Source organism: Eulemur rufifrons, chromosome 11, assembly GCF_041146395.1.
Source record: "Eulemur rufifrons isolate Redbay chromosome 11, OSU_ERuf_1, whole genome shotgun sequence".
In the NCBI taxonomy this organism is placed as follows: domain Eukaryota; kingdom Metazoa; phylum Chordata; class Mammalia; order Primates; family Lemuridae; genus Eulemur; species Eulemur rufifrons.
The window spans coordinates 4098115-4114448 of NC_090993.1; the positions used below are offsets into that span (position 1 = coordinate 4098115).

Sequence of the window (16334 nt, forward strand, 5' to 3'; positions counted from 1 at the left end):
TCAAATGCTTTCCAACAAAAAGCAGACACAACACAGTCATTAAAAGGTGAGTTAACTTCAAAATTAACAAATAGTTTTCATTTTTTGAAACTATTAAGTACATAGCAGTTAGATTTTTACAAAATAATGTACATTTTTAAGTCTATCTAATTGAAATTTCTTGAATGCAGCCTTATTTGATTATAGCTAAATTAATGCTGCCTTCCAACATGAAAAGTTGCCCCGCCCCTGGTCTATCCTTTTGGAATTTCATCCTGAGCATTATAGCCTTGAGACAGGCTGGCCATGACTGAATATCCAAACGGATTCCTTTTCCTGTATTCATGATTTGTCAAAAAGCATAAAGCTAAATAATCTCATGCCCCTTGGCCGTCTACAAACAGGAGAAAACAAAAACGCATGGTGTTAAAAATGCTTCCATCGTCATAATTTGTCTGATAGTGGCATCTCACGCTATTGCACTGGCCAACCAGAAGCAGTAGCACATGGGCAGCCACTGACGCCAGGGCTGGCCCAGGAAGGGGCATGTTGCGTATTTCGGGAGACAAGTGGCTGAGCCCTGGAAAGCTGGCCTGCCGCCAATACCCACCTCTGCACCTTCTTGGAAAGCGGTTCAGCCAGGAGAAGCACGTGTAAACCTCACCCTCCCCGGACATCAGCTGTGCTAGAACACGTGCCTCTGGTTTCCATGAACCCACCGCAGAAAACGCCTCTGAGCACAACAGCGCTTGGAGGGGCTCCCAAAGTGTCACCTTCCTCCTGCAGGGGAACGTGGAAGTCCTCCATGAAAGGTGCCAGCATCAAGTCCCCCCAAGGCTTCTGATCTCTGAGGAGCAAGTTTTAGGCACCGCATAGATCCTACGGTTCAGCCGACCTTGCAATGTTTCGAGGTTGGTGCTGCTTTCGAATTCTCTTGTGCCCGTGTCTTAAGATGTGAAGTCCTCTAATGACTGTGCTTAACAGGCACAATTATTCCTAAAGATGTCAGAGAGACAATCCCACAATGACTGCAGCCAGAGTTCAGTCTCACGACATTTCTGACATTGATTCCAATGGATGTTTTCTCAGAAACCAGGATAATTTTTATTAAAGATGTTTTCCTGTAACTCAAGGAATGCACATTGATTGCCTTCATTGTATTCACGATCTGTTATGGATTTATTTATCTAACATCTTCTTGAATTTTCTTGACCAGTTCAATATATCAAAATCCTATGAAATAAAGTTCTTCTACCTTTTCAAAATGCCCATGTGTGTATAGATTGTGCTAAATGTCCATGAATTGATAAAAGAAAGTTTCTTTGAAAGTTTCATTGTCTAGGAAATCAATTCGCTAAGGTAGTTAGTGACAAATTACCTTTGCAATGTGGTCAACATTTTTGATGTAATCTCAGTGTCTCCTAAATTACTCTTTTTCTTATCTTTCTGGATAGATTCATATTTATCTGTGATGCTTATAGATTCTTGCTCTTTCTAGAGGTACTATAGAAACATGAAAGATATAGCAAAAAAGAATCGAGAATCTTCTTACTGTAACCTTTGAGGATCATTACACAGTGGTGTGGGCAAGAGGAACTGAGGGATTTGAGGGACCTTTTTGTTACCCACACGAAGGTTCCTCCAGGCTCGCTGTTACAAAGCCTGTTCCTATCTTGTTGGTCCTCACTGCATCTGAGCTGAAGAAGGACAAATGTCCTCTTCTTCTCCCTCATTTTTATAGGCTCAGGTTCTGTGGGTGTGGACCAGGACCCTTAGTGGTGACAAAGTCTAGATGCTTCTCTGCCCAGGGAACAGCTTTGGCACGAATCCAGAGGCCATCTGCTCTGCGGGGAGGGAAGTGGGAGTAGGGTGAGCAGGAAAAATGAGGTCAGCTTTCAGAGCAGTCAGCCATCTCTGACGCGCTGGCTAGACTGTGAACTGCAGAATATTTACTGCAGGGAGATGTCCACGACAGGAGACACTCAGTCTGGCCAGGCCCAGATCCCCCACCCGAGGGCATCAGGATGACAGTCACAGCATAGGGGACACGGATTCATAGCCAGGCACCAAATCTCTTTATCCCGGAGAGATTTCCTCTGGTCCGTTTCATTATTGCTCAGGGGAAATGCACGAATTGGTCCGTTCTAGCTAGAGTTGGAAAGAAGCAACACAATGTACCCAGGACAATTTCAAATGGGTGGCTTGCATGAATCATCTTTATATCTGGCTTTCGGCCACATCAACCCTGCCCCACGGGCTGGATTACGAGCCCTGCATGCTCACAAAGCAGCCAACCGGGCACCTCTCCACCTTTGCACTCACCCGCGGCCTCGCCTGCCCCCTACCCCACTGTAAGGACCTCAGGACAGAAACCCGGGTTTCCAGCCCAAGCCAGCAGCCCCACCCAACACCTAGCACAGTGCCTGGCACGTGGCTAGAGCTGAGTAAATACTTATTCTTGTACAGGACATTCTCTTTCATCTGAGGTAGGGGAGGAAGTGGGGAAACAGAATTACCATCTGAATAAAAGAAATGCATCAATAATCCCTCATCTTCCTTTTAAGCAGCATCTTCAGCATTTCCTCCTCCCACACAAACCTTCACTACACTTTGGATATTTTATATAAAAGCCCCAGTTCCACGTTCTTCTGTCCTCGTTCATCAGCGCTGGTGCAGCGGCTGAGTCTTCTAACGAGCCCCCGATGCGTGTTCCCAGTGCTCTGGGGCCGTGCAAGGTGAAATGTGAGTTGTCTATGTAACGTGAGCATGCGGCTCGCACAACCCGGGGATGTGCTGAAAATCTGACCTGGGTAAAAGGATGTTCACCTGAGCACTTTATTTATAGCAGCAAAAATCTAGACTCCAACAACTGATACTTGGTTATATAAATTAGGACATATTTATAGAGCGAGTAATATGCATATAATGGGATATTATGCTACCACTGAAGATCATATTTTAGAAAAATGTATAATGGCACAGGAAAATGACCCAGTATATTAAGTGAAAAGCAGGTCACAGAATTGAATGTGGTCACAATTTTACAAATTGTGAGCACATAAAATACTAGGAGGAAATACACCTAAGTGTTACATAGTTTATTTCTGGGTGAGGTTCACTTTCAAAGTCTTATTTCAACTTTTTCATATATTTTAAATTTTATTCTATAATAAACAGGTATTACTTTTTATAATTTTCAAAATAGCATATTTTAAAATTGCAAACAAAAAAAAAAGTATATGATTCCCCAATGAAAAGAAATCCTATCTGTTCCTGCCCTAGATGGTTCTTTTCAAGATTAGACTATGCAGATTAGACTATGAAGCCTCCTCCAAGATGCCACTGGTTCCTTACTATATTTATATGTGAGACCCAGAAAATTCCATCCACAAGTCAAGTAGCAGCAAGGCCCCTGCAGGTCAAAATAGGAGTCCTTGTCTTTGGTGTGTCAGGTCTGAAAAAGAGCCATATCTGCAAAAGATGCTAACAAGAGACCGCTGCAGGGTGAGCTGGAGAAGGTGGACGCAGCCGTGGTAGGAACCCCATTCCCCTGGCGGGGGGAGAGCTGGTGCTGGTTCCGTCTGTCACTGGCTGTGTGGTGGCCACGGGTCATTCAACTTCTCTAAGCATCATATTCCCCCATCTGTAAAAGAAAGATCTAACATTTCCCCCTCCTACCTCACAGGCCTGTTTTGTGGGGTTAGATAAAACGATGTGTGAACTTTATTTTGTAAATGACAAAGCGCTCATAAATGAAAAGTTTGGCAGTCCAAGAATGCTAACATCTTACGATAATGATCAGTGCTTCCCACTTTCTTTCAAGATATCAAGAGATAAAAGCTACATTCCCTCTCAAAAGGGAAAAGTCTAGAAAAGTCACCAGGAATTTTATCAGCCATGTTTAACTTGCTTGCTGTGTCCCTGTACCTTTGCTCCATGTAACAAAACTATGCTGTGTGTTCACTCGCCTTGTTCCTTTTTCTCCTGGGCACCTGGGCAGATTGGCTGTCTCAGCTTCCCCTGTGGGAAGGTGGGCCAGGAGACTGATTCTTGCCATTGGAACATGGATGGAAGCCATGTACCTCCCTTCACGGCCAGGCTGGGCCCCAAAACCCCCCTGTGACATCCTCCATGCTCTCTTCCCTCATTTCCTGGCCGGTTACAGATCCGGTGGAGGACTCTGGAGGCCCCCGGAAGACAATGACACATTTGAGGGAAGAAGCCCAAGTCCCTACATCACAGCAGAAGGCCACCCACCAAACACTCACATGGACAGGGACACAGATGAAAACTAACCTCAGATCTTTAGGATCATTTGTTACATCACTTATCATCCCTGACTGATACACCCGTGACCACAGCCACCTGTCCACTCCAGTGACAGGCAGTGCTCTCTGCCGCTTGCCACGCAACTGACGCAGGGGACACAGGAAACACGTAACGTTACAAACCCAACCCTCACTCACCAGAAAACTCACCTAGGAAAAATTAAGACAATTTTTTTAGATTCCTCGGCAGATTTAAGAACTGCTCCCTTATTTCTATAGGTAAACTTGGGGGTGTGTGCTCATTTTAAAAAAACAGAAAAGGAAAACACACCATTGGCAACCCAATCCCAACAGTATTTAAGGTGAGTTGCAAACAGAAAAGGGTGAAGGTCCGTCGAGGTAGGAGAGGTTAGGAGGGGAGTCTACACCTCTTTTCGAAGGTGTAGACAATGCAAGCAGAGCGCTAACCTAGATCATTGGTCCCTTGTGTATTTTATCCTTAGCAGTGTCCAGCACCATGATTTTAGGGACTCACAATATTCTTTGGTTCAAAAATCTCTCACCCATCTGCCTTAATTTCTAAAATCTCTGTTAACAGGCGTATCAACAATCCCCTGCTCTCTGGCAGAGACTGGGCTGCATGTCTTGCGTACATTACACCTTAGTTAACTTCACTACTTACACCCATTTGTAAGTGAGCCTGAGAGAGGGCGAACCCTTTGTGCAGGGTCAAAGTGCCAGTAAGTGCACAAGTCAGGGTTGGACTCCAGCCCAGTTACCTCCCGGCCCTACACTCTACCTTGCTGCACCATGCAGCAAACCTGCTGGGTGGGACGCCCTTGACATTGCCTGGGCCCACAGGGTCCCTCAGAACGGGAATACTGAATGAGCAGAGAGAGGGCGGGTATAGAAGGTTGGGGGGATGCAGTAGGCACGCTCTCAAAGTAGGTGGGCCTGGGTAGAACACCTGGATTGGAACCCTGTGGGGACCACAAGGAAACATTAAGCTCTGAGCTGGGGAGTTCCCAGGAGAACGTGGAGAAAGGAAGTACCGCCCACCTCTCCGCTTTGAGTACAGCCAACCATGCTCTTCCCAACTCCCAGAGGCTACGTACCTGGTATGGGTACAGGGTGACCCCGTTGGTTCTCGATAGGGACCAAGTGCCATCCAGGTATTGGTGAGCCTGGATGGCCACCGAATTGAGGATGTTCCCGTTGCTGGGACTGGTGGCCATCTGGAGGCTGACCTTGGCCTGGTGGGTTGGGGACCCGCTCTTCTTTTCCACCCCATTGCTGACCCCAAGGCTGTTAGGTTTGCTGCTGTGCTTGCTGACGAAGCCTGTGTAGTTGGAGCTGGCATAGGCGGCGGGCACGAAGGCCCAATCCCGGGGCTGCTGGAGCCCACCCACGTGCCGGGACCCCACCAGGGCGGGGATGCTGGAGAGCGGCGGGGGTGAGCCCGGTGAGGCATCGTAGTGCTCGCTGCCGGCTGCCTGCTCCAAGGCCAGCACCATCTGGATGGCCTCCTGCTTCAGCTGGTTCAGGTGCGTGGCACAGATGTCACAGCGGTTGTTCCGGTCATTCCACGCCTTCCGGATGGTGTTGGGGACCTGGAGTTTGTCATGAATCACGGCCGAGAAAGCAGGGTCCTGCAGAACACAGAAGCAGAAGGAAAAAAGAGAGAGAGAGAGAGAGCCTGTAACTCAAGGCTGATAAGTGCATTTCAGATATCTGGTTTATGAGTTAAGCCCTAGACACATGCAAGGAACTGGATTGTTTGATTGGCATCCAACAGACACGAGAAGCCAGGCTGGCAGAAGAGCTTCTATGGCTGACAAACATGTTTTGACAGATGCCTAAGAATTTTGTAGTGAAAACTTTAAAGAAGATTAAAAAAAAGAAAGGTTCCTAAGTATCCTCCTCACCAGGCCAGTCAAATGAGAACCTTCTGGTTCCTGTGTCCACTAAAGAATTATACCCATACCTGGACCCCCCCCAAGGTGTTCAATCAGAGACATAAATGTTTGCCAGGCATGATGGGGTTGGTGAGTACGATCACTCTGGACCCATGCCTTGGGGCCCCCTGGCCCCAGTTACCCACAGAAAGTTGGTAACAGATGGAGGTGCTACCTGTGACCTGGGACAGAGATTCTATTCTGAGAAAAATCTCAGCCTCATTGGCACTGTGTGCTAAGTGCCACTGGAAGAAAACCAACAAAACAGATTCTGGATCAGAGATCCAGCCTGCTCCAGCAGCCCAGAACCTTCTGCAGGTGAAGTCATGTTGACCATTTGCCCCAAGGTAAGCTGACCATGTCTGTATCCGTGTATCTGAGACCCTAAAACATGAAAACAAAAACATCTCCCTGACCAACAGTCCAAGATGCTTTTTCACACAAACCTCATCTAAAACTACTATTGTAAAAAATCTTTAGAGGCCCCTATCTTTTGAAAAGATCAGAAAATTTAATGAGGATGATGTCTTTCATTTACTTGGCTTCCGTTGTCACAGGAAAGCAGGATGACCCGGAGAAACAAGCACTGGGAGTGTTAATTGAGTGTCAAAATATTTTCTGGTTCCAATCCTTGTAACTTGCAGTTCTGTGTGATCTTCGGCAACTTACTTAACCTCACTGAACCCCTCATCTGTTACTCCAAGGACATGGCGTGTCCTTGCTGTAAGGTCCTTCCAGCTCCATGACTGTTTGCGGGGAACTGGGACAGGGAGGTACAGTCTGTGCATGCAGGGACAGAGCCACCGTGTCATCTGGGGGGCCTGGCTGGATTTTGGAGGGCCAACAGTTGCTGCACATAATGAATGGGGCTCATCCCAAGGCTTCTTTACCTCTAGGGCATGGGAGAGGAAACCCGCCCTTCTGAGATTTGCTGTCAGCTTTCACGGGGCGGCCCCGCCAGAGCTGAACAGGGTCAGGGGTCCGGGGAGCTGTGGGCGAGGGTGAGGTGCGGGGCAGCCGGGGTGGGCAGGAAGCTCGGCGGCAGGGGGGGCCGCTCTTAATTACGATCCATCTTGATTACGGGCTCCAGCATTTTGTTTTCCCTGTTTAACTACCCCGAACAGCTCCTCGGCATGCGCTGATTAATTGATTAATAAATCAAGAGGCCTCTTTACACAGCAGCAGCAAGGAGTGGCTCAGGAGGGAGAAACTCAAGACAGTCGGATGAAACGATGGGAAACAACAGGAGGTCAAGGCTGATCAGGTCTTGGCTGCCCAAGTGATGTGAACCATATGGGCCCCGCCTTGTGGCCGCCGTCTCCCGACAGCTGCTGTGTCCAGAGAGTCTCTGATCACAACGCAGAGCACTGGGACCCGAAAGGGCCCCTTAAGGACTATTCTAGAACAGATTATCGCCTCAGTTTACAAACAGAGAAACAGCTCCAGAAGGGATGCAGGTTTGGACTGTGCCCAGACGTCGTGACCAGTCCACGATCTTTCACTTCAAGAGCCAAGAGAGCCACAACCATCAATAGACTTGGAGTTTTCGCACAGACATATATGGCGGTCACCCCATTCACCTAGGAAATGTTCATGTATTCAAAGGGAATTTATTTGGGCCCCGTATGTGCCAAGATATAGTTTCTTGCTTTTTCACATAACATTACAAAATGAACATTTTCCCCTTATCAATAAACATCATTCTAAATGTATTTTTTGATGACCACATGGTACCTTATCCTTTAGTTGTTCCATAATTCGCTTATTTATTCCCACATTCTACTGCGTAATGGAAGAAAATGTGGGCAATCAGGAGACTGGGATTAAATGCAATCTGCAACCAATGGCTTATACTTGCAAGTTATAGAACTATTTGGTTTCAAGAAGCCTCAGATTAATTGCTTATTTAGAATGTTTTTGGTACCCCAATCCCATGGAAGAAATGCCACAGTAAGGAGGCAGCTCTGAGAGCAGGTGCATCCACACATCACGGTTTATGTCCCTTAGACTCTGGCTTTGACTCTGACAGAGACACATCCACTCTACAGAAACTGCATTAGTCACCCCTGGTTCCGAGGACTCCTGTTCTCCTCTCTTCCTTGTTTTTACTTCTGTCCCTGGAAGCAGAACCTTCTTTATTCAGCTATTGCCATTTGTTGCTCAGCTTTCGACATGTAGCAAATAGGTATTCTATGCTGGCTTCCAACATGCCAGGCGTTGCCCCACGCCAGGGACCTGAGGATACAATACCTGGGAACAATTCCTGTCCTCTGTGAGTTCACAGTCCAGGGGCTCTTCTTGGTTTGGGGACCACCAACTGGCACATCCCTTCCTGACGTCCCTAGTCCAGTCTGTAGGGACTCACAGGAGCAATCCCTACATACTCAGACACAGGAGCTCAGCGCTGCCCACGGTTGATAAGATGTAAGCGTGAACCCCTGCTCCCCACCGCTCTCCTCCACTCACACCTGCACCAACCAAATCCAGCCCCGCAAGTGCCAAGAAAACCATCCGTGAGTGCAGAGTTGAGCCCCCTCCCAGTGTCACTGTCACAGACAGCCGAGAAGGAGCCAACGACCCATTACCATCTCATCCCGAGGACAGCTGAGACTGGGTCCGTAAAGAGTGTGCGACCGCTGGCTGATAGCAGAGGTGCTCCTTACATTAAGCAACCTTTGATCTGAAACCCTACGTTAGTTCCTACCATCAAAAGGCCTCAGTACGTCAAGAGACACATCTTACGGAAACCAAAATCCCTTCCAAATGCTTGTCCACACGTGATAAATATTTTAGTGCAACTCCAAACTTCAAAGAGGAATGGCCAGCAGATAGAGCTTTCTGGAAGTACTGAAATAAAGAGGATACTGCTTCCAGGGAGAGTAGTAATCAATGGGAAGAAAAGAGAAAACAAGTCCTCAGAGCTAGGGATGGCTCCCATATACTGTGCTTTGCTGACATGGGCACAAAGAGAGCTGCAGGAGCCCCAAGAGACAGACTAGGGAAGCACCCTCAGCATCAGCTGGCACCAAAAGCAACCTGGTCCCAGAGGAGGAATGCATTGAGCATCCAGTGTGGCATGCTACCTAGCTCACGGGTGCAAAGACATCCGCACTGTCTGGTTCTGACTCATCTGAGACCTCACGAAATAGTCTAATGGGAACAGTGATGAACCCACCCACAGGCTAAGCCTCTATTTTTGTTTATTTTATTTTTTTGAGATAGAGTCTCATTCTGTTGCCCTGGGTAGAGTGCAGTGGTGTCATCACAGCTCACCCCAACCTCCAACTCCTGGCCTCAAGCCATCCTCCTGCCTCAGCCTCCTGAGTAGCTGGGACTACAGGCACATGTCACCACACCCGGCTAATTTTTTCTAATTTTGGTAGCAAAGGGTCTCTCACTGTTACTCAGGCTGTTCTCAAGCTCCTGACCTTCAGCAATCCTCCTGCCTCAGCCTCCCAGAATGCTAGGATTACAGGCGTGAGAGCCTCTATTTTTAAACCCCAATTTTTTATTTCAGCACATGTAAAAATGGGCTGTTGGCATTTGGACAACATCTTCATCCTATATTTTTAAATTTAGGGGTTCTACACTCAAAGCACTCTCATCTTTCAGAAAAATATACAAAATCACTTTTGCCCCACCTCCCCCAGGAAGAGGAATTCAAGAAGACACTTAGGAAACTGGCAAGGTTCCTCGGAGCGAAGGTTAGGGATAAATGAAGTTCATGTTCAGACGCCTCAATCTGCCCAAAGAATGATCGCTCCAAAAGAGCAAAGAAAACTCCGTAAGATGGGTTTCTGATCCCTTTACCACTCTTCTGTTTCTTCTCTGGGGGTATTTTGGGAAAATGAGGTCTCCTGCTACATCCCCTAGGGGTGTCCCATAACCTAGTGACTCTCAGGTTGGCTCATCTTCTGGCAGACTTATCCAACAGCTTATAACTGAATCCTCCTTTCTTCTCACTGGCATTCATTCTCCAGGTGATTGTGTACAGGCCCACGGCTTCAGCAGCCAGCCATGTCCCGGAGATGTGGGACTCTCTACCTGCAGCCGGGCTGGACCTGTCTGCTAAATTCCACACCTGATCCCGACAGGCCCCCTGGACAACATCACCCAGATAAACACCCTTCAACATGACAATTCAAAATTAGTTTTCTCTGCCCCTAAACCTTCTCTTATTCCAATAGTCACTAGCTAAGTGTCATTATCCACCCAGGGGCCCAGGCTAGAAGCCTAGAACCTTCCTTGTGTCCTCCTTTTCACTCATATCCACTCACAGTACTTCCCAAGAGCTCCCGAAGGTCCCTCCTCTCCGTGCCCACTGCCAAGTCAATGCTTTTAGCATCTCTCCCATCACCGCAGTCTCCCGGCTCTGTTTGACCTCACCCCCACGAAAATGAGCTTACTAAGATGCAAATCAGATCATGTCATTACTCTGCTTTCCTATACCTCCGTTCTAAGGGTTATCCTGCTGTCTGGAGTTCTTATCTGTAGAACTATTTCTCCAGTAGACTCCCAGCTCCTTACGGGAAAATATTCTTTCTTTCCATTTTCTGGTCCCTAGTGTCACACCGACTCCATGGTAAGGACTCAATAAATATTTGGAATGAAGGAATGAAAGGAATTCAACCAAGGCCCGAACAGCCAGATAATAAAGTCAGTTTGTATCCGTTATTCATTTATTTTGCCTAAACGAGTTAGTCACCTATTATATAATCGTCATGAAAGAAACTTTCCAATCTAAGGCTGATACAGTTTTCCAACCCTGTTTGTTCTACCTGGTTAAAGAGCTTCATGTGAGTCAGCCATAGTCTGGTGATTCTTCTTTCACTCATTATTCCTTTAACTACTAGAATAGATTCTCTACCCTCAGTACAAAATCCACTGATCTTTTTCTTAAATTCCCAAGCAAGTAATGTTTACATAGAAAGGATTTTATTTAAAAAATTTTTTTAAACATCAGCCCAGCTCATCGACAAGAAGACAAGAGAACCCTGCCTAAAGGAAAATTCCAGACCAGTGTTGCACACTGGGTCCAGCCAGGTCAGACACCCAGCAGGCAGGGGGCAGGCTCATTGTCCAAGCGCTGGCAGCCGGCTTTCCGTGCATGAGGTGGGACGGGCAATGAGGGCTGCAGAGTCTGCAAATTCAGGCAAGAAAACAAGAACTACTGCCCAGGAAACGCAGCCATTCACGAGTGCCCCTCCTTCTTTCTGTTCCATTTCAGCCTCCCAGGGCTGTGTTGCCCAGCAATAAATGCTAATGCCACTTTTGAGGACAGGCTCATTTTCCACGTTCTTTTAGCCAAAAGAGTACGTTGAGCCTGTTCCTCCAAAGCCTCCGGGTCTTTGACGAAGGCAACAGCTGGAGTCAGCCTCCGGCATGTGTTGTGCAAATTCTTGTTGATGTTTGCTTCTGGTTTATTATTCTAGAGGCCTCCAGTGACACGCTCAAGAGGATTTAAGCTGTTCTTCAAAGACAGTTTCTTCCCACTTTGTTCCTAAATTTTCTTCCTCCATAAATGCTGCCCCACAAGTTGGAGGAGAGAGCCCTGAGAACGAAATGTTTTGTTCCCCACTGGGTCGGCTTCCCAGGAGATCAACGGAATTTACCTTCATGCTCTTTATAACCCTTCCACCGCTTGGGTTTGCTTCCCGCCCCTGCGGCCCGGGTCGCATTCCCCCTGTGTTCTTTCTTCCTCAAGAACCTCAATGTTCATCATAGCAAGTCTATCCCCAAACGCAGGTGTCAATAGTAAAGACTTTCTGTTTTAAATGGAAACTGCAAAATTGAAAGTTTGCAAAACAATAGATAGCAAACCTTAGGTGGATCTGAACCAAGAATACCAATCCTCTCATTCGTAAACAATCAACTCTCTGGGCTCAAATGTCTCTCTAAGAGTTCCCCCCCCCCCCCAGTAATCTCAGAAAAGAAAAATAAAGATAATTTGGCCAAATCTTAATTAGCCATTGTCAGAGAGGAGAGTTTCAACATGTGAAATCTAAGGATACTCCCAAAATGCCAGTTAGCGAATGTTGGTGACTTCTTCCTCGGGAAGATTCTGTGCATTAGGACATCTCATTTTCCACCAGTGTTTGATGGAGGAGGATCGAGAGGACACAGAGGGTCGTTGTCACCTGGAGTCGTTCTCACAGGGAGACTCTTTACTCACCCAGTTACCATGTTCAATCTACGCAGCGGGGAATTTACCGATAGCTAAACATCAGTATCCCTGACTCCTGTTGTTCACGGAGTTCCATGAACAAACAAGGCGTGTGACTATCTCCCAGGGAAGCCAGGGAACACATCCACTGTTTGCCAAAGTAATGGCGTCCCATTGCTCTTTGTGGGGAAGAATTACCACCCTCAAGAGTTCTGCCGTTCTCTCTAACACAATGCGTGCAGGGAAGAAAGTCCCTCTATAGTTCACTCTGATTGGCAAAGAGGACACAAGTGTGGCTCGTTCTCCAAAGTTAGCAGCTGTGACAGGGAGGAAGAGGGGCATGATTCTTGAAAGGACCCAGGGTGTCTTGTAATTAGGTTTGCTCCAGGTGAGGCCTGAGATAGCCAAAATAACAACCGCAGCAGTGACAACCATTAGGCCATGCTCTGATATCACAGGTGGGTGGCTGACACTCCGGCTTCATTAGCATAAAACTTCAGTAGAAACTTGCTTCTGGCCTACCAGGCAGCATCTAAACCCAAGGTTTGTCATCTTTGTTAACTGTCTGCTCTGTAAGCCAACAGCACTTCACCCGGTAATGACAATCACACACTGATGTGTGTGCATGAACACGGATCCTAGCAGGTGAAAAATACGAATATAAAAGGCATAAAGGCAGGCGAGACAATGAGCTCACAGAGACCAAAAAAAAAAAAAAAAACCTGCCAAAGGAGAAATGTTCAATGTCAGACCAAAGTTGTTCTACAGAAGAAGCCAAATTAGCCTGGGACATAATGACAGTGCCCAGCCTGGGCGACACTGCTCTGGATGACTGCAGAGAGACGTGGTCCTATTAAAGGTGGTCTGCGCAGCTTCTGGTTGAATGACTGTGGTCGGGAGGGCCAAAGCCTGGTGGGAATGCAATTAACAGGGCTGCTTGCTCTCACGGGTGACAGATGTTCCAGACGCTAAGACTTTTCTACTTCAAAAGGAAAGGGAGATTTTTAATTAGAACTTGATATGATTAAGAACAGTTTATGAATTACTCAAAAGAGTAGGCGAGGTATCTCTCATGAAGACCACAAAAATTTTTTTTTTTTTTATATCTAGGTCTCATCTTTTCCAACTAGACGGTATGGACAGCGTCTGTTGATTCTTTTGAAAACTTTTGGTTAAGAGCATGAGAGGTTCGAGTCCTGCCTCGGTAGCTGTGTGACTGAGAGCCGTTTTTTAAAAACCTATCCAAGTATCATTCTTCTTAAATGTAAAAATGGGAATTGATAATAGATAATAATAATAATAATGGTATCAATGGGAATTGATGATTAAGTAAGAATTAAATGTGATAAAATGTGTAACATGTTTAACACAGTTCTGGTCCTTGGCAAATGATAAATAAATGGTCGTAATTATTATCAGTGTGACAATTTTCAGTACCTAATACAGTACCTTGTACAAATTTAGCATGTCACATGATGGTAGTGGTGATGAGGAGGAGGAGGAGGAGGATGGCAATGATGACCTTAGAGATTGCTTTTATCCAGGAGAATTTTTGGAATTAAGAGGGGAGAGAACGGTAAGGAAGGGAACATAGGACCTTTAGTTATTCGCCTCCTACATCCAGGCAGGTCCAAGTCTTCTTAACAGACATCCACATAAGAACAGGTCTCTGGATTCCAGAGCTGGTACCTCTGAGCATGGACCGAATGGCTCCCAGCAACCTTCTCTATTTTAAGAGATAAAATAATCCAAGAGTCGTTCATTTCCATGGAACTGAGGGTATGATTCTTCTCTCCATAATAGGCCAACTGAAGAATATTCCTTATTGCTCCCTGAAGGGTAGGTAATGCTCTAAAGGGGCTTTGCTTTTTGGAATCACAATTGGAACTACAGAGCCATCAACTGGTCAGTGTTTCCTGGGAGCTGCCAACCTGTGCCCAGGAGAAAGATGATTTCACATTAGCATAACTATCTTCAAACCTGAAAATCCTGTTCTCCACTTTATCCCCTGGCCCTGGGGAAACTGGATCCACTCACAAATAGATTAAGAGCTTAAGACTACGGCAGAGTAGACTCCTACTTCAAATGTTTCTCTTACCTTTAAACTTCATGTTCTACATAACACAAAAATAAAGTGCTGGGCTTTAAATATAGCAGTACCAATCAAGATTCTAACATGACACACTAAAATGTTATCTTTAAATTATTAAAGTCTATCTAAACTAGACGCATTTTTTATGGGTAGGCTTTAGTGTACCAACAGGTGGCCAAGGGAATTATTTTCAATCTGTAAGTAGTTGTATTAGTATAAGGCTATTAAGGATTCTGTTAATTATCTAATTATGAAATTGCATAACAGTTTCGTTTTCCTTGAATTGATTTTATAGGCATGAAATACCGCATGAATGTACTTGGCTGTGTTTTCTGGGACTTACTACAGAAAGATAAAATAGCAAAAATTTGGTGTTGTTGCTGTTGTCTTTAAAAGATGGAAATTTTAGCACATCAGCCCTGTTTTGACGATGTCCTGCAACAAATTTATACTCTTCCACAGTTCCCCTGTGACCTAACTCTGGTGGCCCAGTGTGTCAGACCTTCCATAATGTTCTTCAAGCCATCTGACCAGCCGCCTCTCATATCTCCTCGTGTCTCCCCCCACTGGATTTCCGTAGCCCCTCTCTGCCCTGACTCATTCACGGCACTTAGCAGACACTTCCTTATTGGAGCTGTGCATGTCCTATCTCCACAATCACAGTGAATTCCCAAGGGGCAGAAACCATGCCGTAATTTTAATAGCAACGATAATTTCTACTCTTGCCCCCCTTGGAGTCTACTCTCAAGACAGTAGCCAGGGTGATCCTTTTAAATGTTACATCTGATCTTGGCATTCCTCGGCTTAACATCCTCCCCTGGCCCCTACCCCAGTTCCCTCGGAGTCAAAGTCAATGTCCTTGCGCTGGGCCCTGCAGGATCCGGCCTCCTGGTCCTTCTCTGATCCCAGCTCCTACAACCTGCTTCCTGACCTACTGTGCACCAGCCACCAGAGCCTTCGTGCTGTTCCCTCCAACACACCAGGAACGGGCACTCCCAGCTGGGTGGCTCTGCACTTTCTGTTCCTCCTGCACAGAAACCTTTCACCTACAGATACCTGCTTGGCTGTCGCTCATCACCTTCAAGGTGTTCAAATAACACCTTTTAAACGAGCCTTCCCAGACCACCTAATCAGACCTGCCAACAAGCCCCAGCACTCACTAACCCCCTCCTCTGCTTTATTTCTGTCCACTGCATTGTCACCTTCTGACACACTAGATTCCCGTTCGTTGTCTGTCCACCGCCCCTTCCCGGCCCCCTGCAAAATACAAACTGGCCGAGAGCATGGACTTTTGCCCATTTTGTTCACTGCTAAATCCTTAATGCCTAGAACAACACCTGACGTATAGCAGGCGCTCGGAAAGAATTTGTTGCATGAATCAACGAATCAATTTTCAGTGAGAGGGGTTCCTACATCTGTCGGCTTCATCTTTCTTGTGGATTTTTGTCACTTTTTGCTTCGTAGTGAAGTTGTCTTTTTTTGTTTGTTTCTGTTAGGTTTTAGTGTCCAGAGCTTGATTATTCTAAAATCCCTGCAGGGCCTTGTTTCTCAAGGGGTGGCCTCACCATGAACCTCTTCAGGAGAATCACCTGGGAAGCTCGTAACAAGGCCGAGACCCAGGCCCTCTCTCAGATCCTCAGTATCGGAGTCTCTGGGGACTGGGGCTCTGGAACGTGCATGTTAACAAGCACCCCCAGTTGATTCTGTGGTGCACTGTCCCCAAGGAAGGATGGGAGACCAAGATGAGAAAGGGAGAGGAAGGGCCAGGTGCAGTGGCTCATGCCTCTAATCCCAGCACTTTGGGAGGCTGGGGCAGGAGGATCACTGGAGGCCAGGAGTTTGAGACCAGCCTGAGCACCATAGCAACACCCTCTTCT

At 46.6% G+C, this 16334-nt stretch overlaps 1 protein-coding gene across 1 annotated transcript in view; it reads right to left on the reverse strand.

Moving 5' to 3' along the window:
- KIF26B (kinesin family member 26B) overlaps nucleotides 1–16334 on the reverse strand; it is a 386602-nt gene that overhangs the window by 225085 nt on the left and 145183 nt on the right. The window contains exon 3 of the mRNA XM_069484638.1: nucleotides 5363–5896. Coding sequence (XP_069340739.1) covers nucleotides 5363–5896 — 534 coding nt within the window. The remainder of the gene's footprint in view (nucleotides 1–5362; nucleotides 5897–16334) is intronic.